Source organism: Crinia signifera, chromosome 12, assembly GCF_055691185.1.
Source record: "Crinia signifera chromosome 12, ASM5569118v1, whole genome shotgun sequence".
Classification (NCBI taxonomy): Eukaryota; Metazoa; Chordata; class Amphibia; order Anura; family Myobatrachidae; genus Crinia; species Crinia signifera.
In genome coordinates, this window is record NC_139228.1 from 84,660,988 (window position 1) to 84,677,687 (window position 16,700).

Sequence of the window (16,700 nt, forward strand, 5' to 3'; positions counted from 1 at the left end):
AGTTGGAAGCCTCCCTGCCTGCGCCGGACACTGTGGGGGTGAAGGAGGGCTGTGGGGGACACAGGGAGAGCCCCCCAGAGCTGGCAGGGGGCTGTGTTAGGGAGCCGCTACACACTGGTCCTGATCGTGCATGTGTAATGATCGGACCAGTGTGCAGTGAATATATGAATATTAATGAGCGGCTCCCGGCTCGGCCCCCTGCTGGTGAATGTGTAAAAATAAAAAAAAATGTTAAAAAAAAATAATTTTTTTTTTAAATATATTCATGTGCTGCAAGGACATGAATAAAAATAGCATGCCCCTTCACAGAAAAAAATATCTGATTTTTTTACACCAAAATAAAAATAAAAAACGCTTTATTTTCAAAGATCACATTCCAGTTCACCTAAAAAAGATGATGAATGTAAAATGGAGAATCCTGGCAAAAATCACTGGAGAAAGCAGTTCTCCACTTCAGCATTGAATACACTCTCTGCGAATTCCACTGAAAACCCCATTGAAAACCACCGACGAATCACGGAGAATCACAAAAGGCGAATCGCCAGACATTCCCTCTTCATTTGCAGCGAATTGTGTCCATTGAATAGGGCGAATTGTCTTTTCTGTGAGAAAATTCAGAGAAGAGACAGATATCTGTGTTCTTTTATATAGAACTACAGGTCTGGGTCCACTCCGCTTTTTGTGAAATGGATAAGAAGTTAAAATTGGACATACAGGTCACACATACATATAAGGTGAAGTGCTTGTGCACTTTTGAAGTAAGAAAGTGTGTTGTTATAGTTTAAAAGTGTTTGCTAGACGTGTTACTGTGTTCTGTTGTTGCTGTATAGCAGTATTAGAGTTGGCAGTTCATGTGCCTTTACTCTCGGACACTAGGGTTGGGGTATAGGACAGTATATCATTAGATGAAATTGACATCAAATGTGCCAGTTTTATTTTTTCACTTTATTGTGTTTCTTTTGTTCACAATTATACGGTGGTGGTGTCACTTGGTATTTTATGGTTACACTGTAGCCTGGTGATAGGTGCCTTCTCAATAAAGGTTATGTTGGCACCTTGTGTGTTTGAGCACCTTTTCCCTCTCCGACCTTGGGTAGAGTCGGTATTGGGTTGGTGGTTGGATATAGTCACGAAAGAGGTATCGCAGCAACCAAATATTTTCTGGAAATGAACCAGAATGAGGAATTCAATGAATTTCTGATTGAATCCCTAAGGTTCATCCTAACCAAAAATTTCTTTACATGCGATGGCTCCCACTATCTCCAGGTTAGAGCTACAGCAATGGGGACAGCGTGTGCCCCCACATACGCTAACCTCTACCTGGGATGGTGGGAGAGAGAAGTCGTCTTTCAAGAACAATACGAGGAATACATGGATAATATCCTAATATTCCTAAGATATATAGACGACATACTGATCCTTTGGGAGGGAACTAAACAAGATCTAGATCGATTTATCCTCAAACTGAACTGCAACAATATGAATCTGAAACTGACATACGAGGCAAGCCAGGAGAGAATTAACTTCCTCGACCTAACCATCATAATAGATGGTGAAGGAAACCTCCAGACGGACATATTTCACAAGGAAACATCAACGAACAGTATCCTACACGCAACCAGCTCACATCTGGCGAGCACCATAAAAGCTGTCCCAAAAGGGGAACTCATACGTTTGAAAAGGAACTGCTCAAACCCCGAAACATTCCGAAACAGACAAACAGAACTTGCCAGCAGATTCTCAGAAAGAGGATATAGCAACAGACTCATTAAAAAATCAATTAGAGCTGTTGACAGCATTCAGAGATAATCTTTACTCCTCCCAAAAAAAGTGAAGAAAAAGAGGAACCAATTAGATTTATTGGGACCTATAATGAAAAAGGACCAGAAATTCGAAACATCTTACAAAGACACTGGTCAATCCTCCAGACGGACAAAGATCTGAAAGATATCCTGCCGCATCAAGTGCAGATGAGCTGGCGGAGATCAAAGAACATTAAAGACCACCTAGTGCACAGTCACCTCGCAGAACCCAGCATCAAACCAAAGAGACAAGGCTCTCACAACTGTGGCAAATGTAAGGCCTGTCAGTATATGGAAGATACCAAGAGATACACAGACAGATTTGGGAAACAGTGGACAATACCAGACTACATAACGTGCACAAGCATAGGAGTGGTATACCATCTCCGCTGCCCATGTGGGAAATCCTATGTGGGAAAAACCAGCAGAGCACTAAAAGTCCGTGTATTAGAGCACATAGGGTCCATCAGGAACTCGATCAATGACCAAAGAAAATTTAAAAAGTTGACACCAGTAGCCAAACACTTCCTCCAATTTCACAAGAGCAACCCAAAGGATCTAGAAGTTTTCCACCAACCCAATACCGACTCTACCCAAGGTCGGAGAGGGAAAAGGTGCTCAAACACACAAGGTGCCAACATAACCTTTATTGAGAAGGCACCTATCACCAGGCTACAGTGTCACCATAAAATACCAAGTGACACCACCACCGTATAATTGTGAACAAAAGAAACACAATAAAGTGAAAAAATAAAACTGGCACATTTGATGTCAATTTCATCTAATGATATACTGTCCTATACCCCAACCCTAGTGTCCGAGAGTAAAGGCACATGAACTGCCAACTCTAATACTGCTATACAGCAACAACAGAACACAGTAACACGTCTAGCAAACCCTTTTAAACTATAACAACACACTTTCTTACTTCAAAAGTGCACAAGCACTTCACCTTATATGTATGTGTGACCTGTATGTCCAATTTTAACTTCTTATCAATTTCACAAAAAGCGGAGTGGACCCAGACCTGTAGTGCCATATAAAAGAACACAGATATCTGGCTCTTATCTAAATATTTTAAAATAAACCAATTAATAAAGGTTAAGTCTTAAATGATGAAATAAAACATTCTTTTTGGTGTGCATCCACTGCGCAATTTTCTTCTCTTTCTCCTTTAAACCAGTCTACCAACTATATTGCCCGGATAGCACCCCCGCCTTACTACCAAAAATGGCGGCTCTCTTCTTTCATTAAATAAAACCCTATACATTAACCAAAACAAGGGTATTATTAATCTGTGTGCGGATCCCCCCAAAAAACCCTTCCCTCTCCCCTCGATAAACTGTGAGAAAATTTGCCAGAAAACAGGCGAATTGCCAGATTCGCTGAAAAAAATGGCGGCATTGAATACTGGCCAATAAAGTGATGATGAAATTCATTTTGAAGCATAAAAGCTTGTACACAAAGTATATACTGTATATGAGTTTGTAAATAAAGAATAAAGTTCAAGATATGTAATAAAATCCAGAATATATGGAAATGATGTTTATGATCAAAAGTTTATGTTATTTAATTTTTTGTATATTGTTTTTATATGATATATTTTTGTATAAAAAGTGATGATAAAATTCATAAATAAAATGAACCATGATCAATACTTCCCAAGATATGTAATTACTAATGTTATATAGAAATATCTCGCAACAACATGCATTAAAGCATAGACACGCCCATATATGGAGCTAGACACGCCCTTTTGACAGAATGTGACACGCCCCCTCAATGGCGATAAGCGCAGCAAGTCCTACAGCAATCGACATGATCCTAGTTATCAATAGTATGATTTAGGGAAAATGTGCAGACCTTGGGAACAAAGGGCCTGATTCAGACCTGTTTGTTAGGCTGCATATATCGCAGCCTGGTGGTCAGATAAACTCCGCCCCCAACAACTTGCTTCCCCCCGTGCCGCTAGCATGCGGCCGAATGGAAGAGAAATCATTTGATGGTCACTTGCCAGTGAATGATTTCTCTTCTGTTTGCAAATAAAAGTCAATCAAGACTGACTTTTATTTTGTCCGCCCAAATTTAACTCTCTTCGCACATGTTACATCTGCCCCACCTGCAGTGCACATGGTTTTGCCCATTTTCCAAACAAATTTGTACTGAGCTCAGATCTGAATAAGGCCCTATATGCAGGGAGACTTGCTTAGCACCAGTGGCGTAGCTATCGTAAGGCAGCCCCCGCTGCCGCTTGGGGGAGCAGGCGGCAGCGGGGGCGCCGACACCTGCATACCCCGTTGGGTCTGCAGGAAGCACACAGCCGGGCAAAAAAACTGCAGTGCAGGGACTCGGAGGCGCTGTCCCAAGCTGTCAGTCAGCGGTGCCGGCAGCAGGAACTCCACGACCCCTCCACTCCGCCTCTCACATCCGCTCTGTGAGGTGACGGTCTGTAGCCTGTGATTACTTGTGTCCCCTCCGGTGGCTATCTCCTCCCCCTCCTCTGCCCGGGACCTTCCTCCCCTTCCCTCCTAGAAGAAGTCACAGGTGGCTCCGCTCCATACCCTAGAGCCGGATTTAGGGCCCCCCTGCTGCCGCTCGTCTCCCCCTGCACTGCCAAGCAGCGCCGGCTCAGCTGTCACTAGCACAGCAGGGAGCGGGATGTGCAGTGCTGCAGATCGGATGCATAAGAGAGATCTGATCTGCAGCACTGCTCTGCGCTCCCGGCTCCCTGCTGTGCTGAGTGACAGGGGGAGCTGAGCGGCAGCAGGGCGGTAGAGTATGGAGCCACATATAGTGCAAGGTGCATTATGAAGGGGGGGGGGGGCAGAAAGTTTTTGCGCAGGGGGGAGCAAAATTTATAGTTACACCACTGCTTAGCACACAATCACTGTGGAGTGACTTTTTAAAATCCCTGTATAAAAAACCCCCAATATATATAAAGGTTTAAAAGCAACAAAAATAATAGCAACAGCCAGATTGACAGTAAAATATGGATAGATAAAAAAGCCCTGCATGTAAATAAATAAATTCCAGCCATCAAACGAAAATACCAATATTCACATTACATAATGCTGGAACAGTCATTCCTATCCAAGCCAATAGATCTTCCTGTTGTGACATGTGTGGCTAAGAGATCCAAAAATATGAATGATAACTGTCCATCATTGATATCATAGTGCCGCTGTATATCCGGATAGAGGTCATTGTATAATGGCCTGATTCATGTTTGTAAGTAATGCAAATAGCACATAACCGCTGCCTCTGTACTAATAACCGCTGTCCCTGTAGTGATATCCGCTGTCCCTGTAGTGATATCCACTGGCCCTGTAGTGATATCCGCTGGCCCTGTAGTGATATCCGCTGTCCCTGTAGTGATATCCGCTGGCCCTGTAGTGATATCCGCTGGCCCTGTAGTGATATCCGCTGGCCCTGTAGTGATATCCGCTGGCCCTGTAGTGATAACTGCTGTCCCTGTAGTAATAATAACCGCTGGCCCTGTAGTGATATCCGCTGGCCCTGTAGTGATATCCGCTGTCCCTGTAGTGATATCCGCTGTCCCTGTAGTGATATCCGCTGGCCCTGTAGTGATATCCGCTGGCCCTGTAGTAATAATAACCGCTGTCCCTGTAGTGATAACTGCTGTCCCTGTAGTGTGGTCCGCTGTCCCTGTAGTGATAACCGCTGTCCCTGCAGTGATATCCGCTGGCCCTGCAGTGATATCCGCTGTCCCTGTAGTGATATCTGCTGTCCCTGTAGTGTGGTCCGCTGTCCCTGTAGTGATAACTGCTGTCCCTGCAGTGATAACCACTATCTATGTGGTAATAACCGCTGTCCCTGTAGTGATAACCCCTGTCCTTGCAGTGATATCCGCTATCCCTGTAGTGATAACCGCTGTCATTGTGGTGATATCCGCTGTCCCTGTAGTGATATCCGCTGTCCCTGTAGTGATAATAACCGCTGTCCCTGTAGTGATAATAACCGCTGTCCCTGTAGTGATAACCACTATCTCTGTGGTAATAACCACTATCTCTGTGGTAATAACCGCTGTCCCTGCAGTGATATCCGCTGTCCCTGTAGTAATAATAACCGCTGTCCCTGTAGTAATAATAACCGCTGTCCCTGTAGTGATATCCGCTGTCCCTGTAGTGATATCTGCTGTCCCTGTAGTAATATCCATTGTCCCTGTAGTAATAACCGCTGTCCCTGTGGTAATAAAGCCAGGCTCTGCCACTGTCAGTAACTATCACTTCTGCCTGGCGGCAGCTGTCCCCCATTTACTGCGAGCATGTATTCCCCCTTGGCAATGAGCATGTAATCCCACATGGCAACAAGCATGGAACCTCTGACAATGAGCATGAAACCCTTGGCAATGAGCATGTAGATAAGCAGCACTTATGTACTGTAGCATAATTTTTAATAGGCATTATGGTGTTTGACATAATACATAATGGACATAATGGCGTGTAACTTAACGTGTAATGGACATTATGGTGTAAATGTTTAATGCGCGCCTTTGGTGGACAATGTCCCTGTTTATGAAGCGTATTGTGAATTTTGGCTTAATCTGTGTGGCATTATGTGAATTCTGGCTCAATCCGTGTGGCATTATGTGAATTCTGGCTCAATCCGTGTGGCATTATGTGAATTTTGGCTCAATCCGTGTGGCATTATGTGAATTTTGGCTCAATCCGTGTGGCATTATGTGAATTTTGGCTCAATCCGTGTGGCATTATGTGAATTCTGTCTCAATCCGTGTGGCATTATGTGAATTCTGGCTCAATCCGTGTGGCATTATGTGAATTTTGGCTCAATCCGTGTGGCATTATGTGAATTTTGGCTCAATCCGTGTGGCATTATGTGAATTTTGGCTCAATCCGTGTGGCATTATGTGAATTTTGGCTCAATCCGTGTGGCATTATGTGAATTTTGGCTCAATCCGTGTGGCATTATGTGAATTTTGGCTCAATCCATGTGGCATTATGTGAATTTTGGCTCAATCCGTGTGGCATTATGTGAATTTTGGTTCGATCCGTGTGGCATTATGTGAATTTTGGCTCAATCCGTGTGGCATTATGTGAATTTTGGCTCAATCCATTTGGCATTATGTGAATTTTGGCTCAATCCGTGTGGCATTATGTAAATTTTGGCTCAATTCGTGTGGCATTATGTGAATTTTGGCTCATTCCATAATGGGCAAGTATAATGGGGTCTAGTATTTTGTTGCATAATGTGTAGAAGTTGTATATGGTGTTGTACACTACACTCAAGGACACGCCCCCTGTTGAGTGGGCACAACCCCTTTTCCGGAGCACGCCTTCGGCGTGCGCACAACTACATCCTTCGCTTTTGTCGCCATGGTGGGCCTGCGTACTTTAAATGCCAGGGCCTATTTTTCATCCCATTCCCACCCTCTCTCTGCCGCTCTCTTAGCATGTACACTGGCACTGCTAACACCGCCCCTCCCCCACCTAAACCCTCTTTTATCATGGTGCCCCCCTGTCATTTTATCCTGGATCCGCCCCTGCAGATACCGGTCCTGATGTATATGGTCTTAGCGGTGTGGATATATGTAGACAACAAATGTAACTATGGATGTAGACATAACAGGTTTATATATAATATATAATATATTTACATTCTTCCAACAACCGACGTCACAATATAAATAATCATTTGCATACCAAGCAGATTTGGAGACTCTTTCATTTTGGTGCACTGACTTTTATAATGACTGATGCGTCACCAATTCCTCAGGTACAAAAAACATAGGAGTAAATGATTCACTCAGTAACACGCAGTACCGTAAACATTACATAACGTGTTAGGGAAGACTCAAACATGAGTAAACCTATAGTATTGTTCTATTCCATTCCTGGAAATGTTATATGTATCAACACTAGATAAGTCATTCGTGGTTCAACAGTTATTTAGGTTCAGACTATACATTCAATTCACCCTTCAATCCCCTAATCCTAAATCACTCAAACGAACGCCTACAGACTAGTCCGAAATGCTGTAAAGCTGCGCACACTCTAACGCTAACCCACTAGCCGTTCCAACTTTACTGCCAATTTCCGCAGAACTAACCTAATTCAGTACACACACCTCAATCTTGCTAACAACTGAACAATATTTGACATCGCTTGTACGCAGGTGATATATCGTTGCTCATGTACACGCTGGAACATCATTGAGGCCAATCCGTTCTAGGGAGTGGCATGAAGGTGACATCAAATCTGTCTAATAGTGTGTACACATGCTTCAATTTGCTTTAGATTCGATGTTTGATTCGATGTTCCATTAGATTTGGCATTAGATCTTTCCATTCAATTTAGCATTAGATCTGTACTTTTGCATTCGATATCAACTTCGATATAAAATTCGATTTACATTCAAGGCACAGTGTACACATTCAATTTACTGGATCGAATTCGATAGTTCCTTGCCTGCATAGTCTATTATTCTTTTCGATATAGAGAAAACGGGAGTGCGCATTGAATCGAATGCAGATCGAAAGCATCATAAAAACCATTTCATTTAGTTTCGATGTTGCTTCTATAAACAAATTCTAACCGAAAACCTATCAAAATCGAAGTGTGCCCCTTAACTTCTAGTCTGTAGTCTGATAGGAGGCCACCTTTGCATGGTACTGTGACAGGAGGCCACCATTGCGTGGTACTGTGGTAGGAGGCCACCATTGCGTGGTACTGTGATAGGAGGCCACCATTGCGTGGTACTGTGATAGGAGGCCACCATTGCGTGGTACTGTGATAGGAGGCCACCATTGCGTGGTACTGTGATAGGAGGCCACCATTGCGTGGTACTGTGATAGGAGGCCACCATTGCGTGGTACTGTGATAGGATGCCACCTTTATGTGGTACTGTGATAGGATGCCACCTGTGTGTGGTACTGTGATAGGATGCCATCTTTATGTGGTACTGTGATAGGAGGCCATCTTTATGTGGTACTGTGATAGGAGGCCACCATTGCGTGGTACTGTGATAGGAGGCCAAAATTGCGTGGTACTGTGATAGGAGGCCACCATTGCGTGGTACGGTGATAGGAGGCCACCATTGTGTGGTACTGTGATAGGAGGCCACCTTTAGGTGGTACTGTGATAGGAGGCCACCATTGTGTGGTACTGTGATAGGAGGCCACCATTGTGTGGTACTATGATAGGAGGCCACCATTGTGTGGTACAGTGATAGGAGGCCACCTTTATGTGGTACTGTGATAGGAGGCCACCATTGCGTGGTACTGTGATAGGAGGCCACCTGTGTGTGGTACTGTGATAGGAGGCCACCTGTGTGTGGTACCGTGATAGGATGCCACCTTTATGTGGTACTGTGATACGATGCCACCTGTGTGTGGTACTGTGATAGGATGCCATCTTTATGTGGTACTGTGATAGGAGGCCATCTTTATGTGGTACTGTGATAGGAGGCCACCATTGCATGGTACTGTGATAGGAGGCCACCATTGCGTGGTACGGTAATAGGAGGCCACCATTGCGTGGTACTGTGATAGGAGGCCACCTGTGTGTGGTACTGTGATAGGAGGCCATCTCTGTGTGGTACTGTGATAGGAGGCCACCATTGCGTGGTACTGTGATAGGAGGCCACCATTGCTTGGTACTGTGATAGGAGGCCACCATTGGGTGGTACTGTGATAGGAGGCCACCATTGCGTGGTACTGTGATAGGAGGCCACCATTGCGTGGTACTGTGATAGGAGGCCTCCATTGTGTGGTACTGTGATAGGAGGCCACCATTGCGTGGTACTGTGATAGGAGGCCACCATTGCTTGGTACTGTGATAGGAAGCCACCATTGCATGGTACTGTGATCGGAGGCCACCATTGCTTGGTACTGTGATAGGAGGCCACCATTGCGTGGTACTGTGATAGGAGGCCACCTGTGTGTGGTACTGTGATAGGATGCTATCTTTATGTGGTACTGTGATAGGAGGCCATCTTTATGTGGTACTGTGATAGGAGGCCACCATTGCGTGGTACTGTGATAGGAGGCCACCATTGCGTGGTACTGTGATAGGAGGCCACCATTGCATGGTACGGTGATAGGAGGCCACCATTGTGTGGTACTGTGATAGGAGGCCACCTTTAGGTGGTACTGTGATAGGAGGCCACCATTGTGTGGTACTGTGATAGGAGGCCACCATTGTGTGGTACTATGATAGGAGGCCACCATTGTGTGGTACTGTGATAGGAGGCCACCTTTATGTGGTACTGTGATAGGAGGCCACCATTGCGTGGTACTGTGATAGGAGGCCACCTGTGTGTGGTACTGTGATAGGAGGCCACCTGTGTGTGGTACTGTGATAGGATGCCACCTTTTTGTGGTACTGTGATAGGATGCCACCTGTGTGTAGTACTGTAATAGGATGCCATCTTTATGTGGTACTGTGATAGGAGGCCATCTTTATGTGGTACTGTGATAGGAGGCCACCATTGCGTGGTACTGTGATAGGAGGCCACCATTGCGTGGTACGGTGATAGGAGGCCACCATTGTGTGGTACTGTGATAGGAGGCCACCTGTGTGTGGTACTGTGATAGGAGGCCATCTCTGTGTGGTACTGTGATAGGAGGCCACCATTGCGTGGTACTGTGATAGGAGGCCACCATTGCATGGTACTGTGATAGGAGGCCACCATTGGGTGGTACTGTGATAGGAGGTTACCATTGCGTGGTACTGTGATAGGAGGCCACCATTGCGTGGTACTGTGATAGGAGGCCACCATTGTGTGGTACTGTGATAGGAGGCCACCATTGCGTGGTACTGTGATAGGAGGCCACCATTGCGTGGTACTGTGATCGGAGGCCACCATTGCTTGGTACTGTGATAGGAGGCCACCATTGCGTGGTACTGTGATAGGAGGCCACCATTGTGTGGTACTATGATAGGAGGCCACCTTTGTGTGGTACTGTGATAGGAGGCTACCTCTGTGTGGTACTGTGATAGGATGCCACCTTTGTGTGGTACTGTGATAGGAGGCTACCTCTGTGTGGTACTGTGATAGGAGGCCACCATTGCGTGGTACTGTGATAGGAGACCACCATTGCATGGTACTGTGATAGGAGGCCACCATTGCGTGGTACTGTGATAGGAGGCCACCATTGCGTGGTACTGTGATAGGAGGCCACCATTGTGTGGTACTGTGATAGGAGGCCACCTTTATGTGGTACTGTGATAGGAGGCCACCATTGTGTGGTACTGTGATAGGAGGCCACCATTGTGTGGTACTATGATAGGAGGCCACCATTGTGTGGTACTGTGATAGGAGGCCACCTTTATGTGGTACTGTGATAGGAACCCACCATTGTGTGGTACTGTGATAGGAGGCCACCATTGTGTGGTACTGTGATAGGAGGCCACCTTTATGTGGTACTGTGATAGGAGGCCACCATTGTGATGTGTGTGACTGTGATGTGTGTGACTGTGATGTGTGTGTGTGACTGTCCCCTCCATGTCACCTCAAGTGTGGTGTAATGTTACTGTAATACATGTGCTGCCGAATCCACAGTCCTGTTATTATAGCGCAGGGGGAGTATACTCTGGTGTGCTACTATGATACAGGTGGAGCAGGCTCTGGTGTCCTGTTATTATGATACATGTGGAGGAGGCTCTGGTGTGCTACTATGATACAGGTGGAGCAGGCTCTGGTGTCCTGTTATTATGATACATGTGGAGCAGACTCTAATGTCCGATATGATACATGTGGAGCAGGCTCTGGAGTCCTGTATGATACATGTGGAGCAGGCTCTGGTGTCCTGTTATTATGATACATGTGGAGCAGGCTCTGGTGCCCTGTTATGATACAGGTGGAGCAGGCTCTGGTGCCCACAAAGTTCCTACCTAGGTGACTCGTGCAGATACAAAATTCGGTTCAGAATCCGCTGATACCAGATTCGGCACATATACCAAATTTTGTGCAGATACCAGATTCAGTGCAGATACCAAATTTGGTGCTGGTTCCAAATTTGGTGCAGATACCAAATCCGGGCCACATACCAAATTCGGTGCTGATTGGGAGCAGATACCAGATTTGGTGCAGATTCGGCACAGATACCAGATTCAGTGCAGGTTCCAAATTTGGTGCAGGTTCCAAATTTGGTGCAGGTTCCAAAGTAAGTAAGTACAGGAACCTGCACCAAATTTGGGGGGGAAATTCTCTAAGCATCCCCCGCCTGGTTACCGCGGCAGGGGCCATTGCCAGAAAAATCTGGCGATGCCCTATAGAAGCCAATGGGCTTCTACCGCATCCCACCGCTGCCCCGCAATGACCCCCCGCCGCCCTGCACGGACCCCCGCTGCCCCGCATCGCCCCCTCCCCCCTCACCTGTGTCCGGGCAACACAGAGCTGTGCTGCCCGGACCTGTGACCTCCTCCCTGCACTGATCCTCTTCCGGGTGCAGGGAGGAGGAGAGCCCGGTGCAGCAGCAGCAGTGCCGGGTGTGGGAGGGAGGGTGGAGCCGCCGGGACCTGCTGGGACCCGGCGACTCTCCCCGCAAAGGACAGCTCCTAACGCAAGAGCTGTCCTTTGCTATAATTAACGCATATGTTATAACATATGCGATAATTATAATTGTGATGGGCAGTGAAGGGGGGCGGAGATTCTTAGCGAATCTCCCCCTTGGAACCTGCACCGAATTTGGAATCTGCACCGAACTTGCAGATGCCAGGTTCCAAATTTGCTGCAGGTTCCAAATTTGGTGCAGATAACAAATTTGGTGCAGGTATCAAATTTGGTGCAGGTTCCAAATTTGGTGCAGGTTCCAAATTCGGTGCAGGTTCCAAATTTGGTGCTGATAACCAAATTTGGTGCAGATACCAAATTTGGTGCAGGTTCCAAATTTGGCTCAGGTTTCAAATTTGGTGGTGCAGGTTCCAAATTTGATGCAGGTTCCCAATTTGGTGCAGGTTCCCAATTTGGTGCAGATACCAAATTTGGTGCAGGTTCCAAATTTGATGCAAACACCAAATTCAGCGCAGATACCAAATTCGGTGCAGGTTCCAAATTTGGTGCTGATAACCAAATTTGGTGCAGGTTCCAAATTTAGCCCAGGTTCCAAATTTGGTGCAGGTTCCAAATTAGGTGATGCAGGTTCAAAATTTGGTGGTGCAGGTTCCAAATTTGGTGGTGCAGGTTCCAAATTTGGTGGTGCAGGTTCCAAATTTGGTGCACCAAATTTGGAAATTTGGAACCTGCACCAAATTTGGAAATTTGGAACCTGCACCAAATTTGGTGCAGGTTCCAAATTTGGTGCAAACCCCAAATTCGGCGCAGATACCAAATTTGGTGCAGGTTCCAAATTTGGTGCTGATAACCTGCACCAAATTTGGAACCTGCATCAAATTTGGAACCTGCACCACCAAATTTGGAACCTGCACCAAATTTGGTATCCACACCAAATTTGGAACCTGCACCAAATGTGGTTATGAGCACCAAATTTGGAACCTGCACCAAATTTGGTATCTGCACCAAATTTGGAACCTGCACCAAATATGGAACCTGCATCAAATTTGGTATCCACACCAAATTTGGAACCTGCACCAAATGTGGTTATCAGCACCAAATTTGGAACCTGCACCAAATTTGGTATCTGCACCAAATTTGGAACCTGCATCAAATTTGGTATCTGCACCAAATTTGGAACCTGCATCAAATTTGGAACCTGCACCACCAAATTTGGAACCTGCATCACCAAATTTGGTGTAAACACCAAATTCGGCGCAGATACCAAATTCGGTGCAGGTTCCAAATTTGGTATTGATAACCAAATTTGGTGCTGATAACCAAATTTGGTGCAGGTTCCAAATTTGGTGGTGCAGGTTTCAAATTTGGTGGTGCAGGTTCCACATTTGATGCAGGTTACACCAAATTTGGTCCATATCTTCTTCTTCGTCATCGTCTCCCTTGTCTTCATTACCTCCACAGTACAGTTCCTCCTGCGTATACCGAACAATACCTCTGCAGCAAGTTCATCCTTCTGCATCTTCGTCTTTGTCCATATCTTCTTCTTCGTCATCGTCTCCCTTGTCTCCCAGTCTCAGATGTCTTCAGCAAAGGCGGGGCCGATAGTCTTCCTTGCCCCATCGCGTTAATTCCCCGGAAAACTCCTCCCAGAGGTCGTATCTACCCTCTGTCTCTCCCGGAGATAAGAGAACTTACAAAAAGGGTTTATCACCAGAAGGAGCAGGCTTCTTTTTTGTCAAGAAAAAAGATGGATCTTAAAAAACATGCATCGACTACCGAGGCTTAAACGATAAGGATGTCATCCAAATAGACCACCAGGGACGAATACAGCAGGTTTTGAAAGATTTCATTAACAAATTGCTGAAAGACAGCAGTAGCATTACAGAGGCATCGCCAAGAATTTGGTAAACACGGTAGCCCTGCTGACCTTGTTGAACAACTCTGAAGAGGATACCGATACCGGATCCTGGAAAAGTAAAGGCTATTGTTGACTGGACAGCTCTTAGCACTATTAAAACTGATATTTTAATAAACCAGTGGATAATGTAATAATCATACTGTATGTGTTACCTTCTAAACCATGCAACCAGTTAACCCTAGCAACAGCAGGTTGCCACAGTGATTTCAGCAGGGCTTAGTGCAGTGTGTGATAGCTTCCCCATTCACAGACAATGGGAAGGGCTGTAAACCACATTTACATATGAATAGAAGCTTCTGGCTATATTGTACAGATTCCTTACAAGATTAGCCTGGTCACTGATTTACTAGAAATAATCCTTTTACACTTTAAATATTGGATGTCCAATGCAGTTACTTAAACGTGCTATACAGATGCATCTGCGAATGAGACTCTCAATCAGAGTTTATGGATTGAATATCTCTATATAACCTTAAGTACATGAACAGTTCACCAATTACATTAATCGTAGTACCCACTGATACAGATCAGAGCTGAAACTGGGCCGGGCCGCCCGTTTGATTAGAATGAAATAATACACGCAGACATTGGTTAAATGGAGATCACGGATCTGACCCCGTGCCTTATATATTGAAGAAGTCGAAGGGGGGGCACAGTGTAGCAAGCAATACATTATATATATATATATATATATATATATATATATATATATATATATATATATATATATATACTATAGAATAGTACAATACAGCTTATACATGGTATAGAGACATTATTACAATAGATATAAATGCAAGTACCACTAATACACACAAAACAGGCACATATAAGGAACAGCAATTACTGTCAAGAGGAAGCAGTGACCACGACCAGATAAGAATCCCCCAAGCACTTGGGATATGTGTTCTGGCTAGATCACACATGTGTCTCTTGGGTCGGGGAAGCTAGGTCGGGGTTGAGAAGCTAGGTCAGCGTTGAGAAGCTAGGTCGGGGTTGAGAAGCTAGGTCGGTGGTGAGAAGCTAGGTCGGCGGTGAGAAGCTAGGTCGGCGGTGAGAAGCTAGGTCGGCGGTGGGAAGCTAGGTCGGCGGTGAGAAGCTAGGTCGGCGGTGAGAAGCTAGGTCGGCGGTGAGAAGCTAGGTTGGCGTTTGAGAAGCTAGGTCGGTGGTGAGAAGCTAATACTCACCAATACTCACCAGTCCATGCGGCTGGCATGTGTCCGCTGGGGTCCTGGTTGGGCAGGTGGTGGTGGTGTTGTACCACTGTGAGTGGCAGCATGGATTGAAATGTAGGCATGGCAGTCTGGCTGTCAGGAGGCCGACACCGGAGTACTTGTCCTCCTTTCTGGATCTTCCCTGGTTCATCTCAATACCCTCCTGATCTGATTCTGGTTCTGGGTCTCATCCAATCTGCAATCATCCAATCTCCTCATCCAATCTCCAATCATCCAATCTTCTTTCATCCAATCGTCAATCATCCAAGGTATATCATCTTCTTATTCTTCAAATCCAAGTCATCTGATCCTTGTCTTGTCTTCCAAGAATTACCTGCCTGAATTATCTTATATTATTATCCACTGTTGGTTATATTATTTCTTGGACCAAGGTGTACATTACCAGCAGACAGGACCAAGATATACCATACCAGCAGACAGGACCAAGGTGTACCGTACCAGCAGACAGGACCAAGGTGTACCATACCAGCAGACAGGACCAAGGTGTACCTTATCAGCAGACAGGACCAAGGTGTACCGTATCAGCAGACAGGACCAAGGTGTACCTTACCAGCAGACAGGACCAAGGTGTACCGTATCAGCAGACAGGACCAAGGTGTACCGTACCAGCAGACAGGACCAAGGTGTACCGTACCAGCAGACAGGACCAAGGTGTACCGTACCAGCAGGCAGAACCAAGGTGTACCTTACCAGCAGGCAGGACCAAGGTGTACCTCACCAGCAGGCAGGACCAAGGTGTACCTCACCAGCAGACAGGACCAAGGTGTACCGTACCAGCAGACAGGACCAAGGTGTACCGTACCAGCAGACAGGACCAAGGTGTACCGTACCAGCAGACAGGACCAAGGTGTACCGTACCAGCAGACAGGACCAAGGTGTACCGTACCAGCAGACAGGACCAAGGTGTACCGTACCAGCAGACAGGACCAAGGTGTACCGTACCAGCAGACAGGACCAAGGTGTACCGTACCAGCAGACAGGACCAAGGTGTACCGTACCAGCAGACAGGACCAAGGTGTACCTTACCAGCAGACAGGACCAAGGTGTACCGTACCAGCAGACAGGACCAAGGTGTACCGTACCAGCAGACAGGACCAAGGTGTACCGTACCAGCAGACAGGACCAAGGTGTACCGTACCAGCAGACAGGACCAAGGTGTACCGTACCAGCAGACGGGACCAAGGTGTACCGTACCAGCAGACGGGACCAAGGTGTACCGTACCAGCAGACGGGACCAAGGTGTACCGTACA

General features: G+C 46.1%; 1 protein-coding gene across 1 annotated transcript in view; it reads right to left on the reverse strand.

Annotated features, from left to right (window-relative positions):
- Positions 1–14,018, reverse strand: part of CHAC1 (ChaC glutathione specific gamma-glutamylcyclotransferase 1) — a 29,740-nt gene extending 15,722 nt beyond the window's left edge. Inside the window, exon 1 of the mRNA XM_083166232.1 lies at positions 13,789–14,018. Within this exon, the coding sequence (XP_083022358.1) occupies positions 13,789–13,848 (60 nt within the window). The 5' untranslated portion in view covers positions 13,849–14,018. The remainder of the gene's footprint in view (positions 1–13,788) is intronic.
- Positions 14,019–16,700: the final 2,682 nt, after the last annotated feature.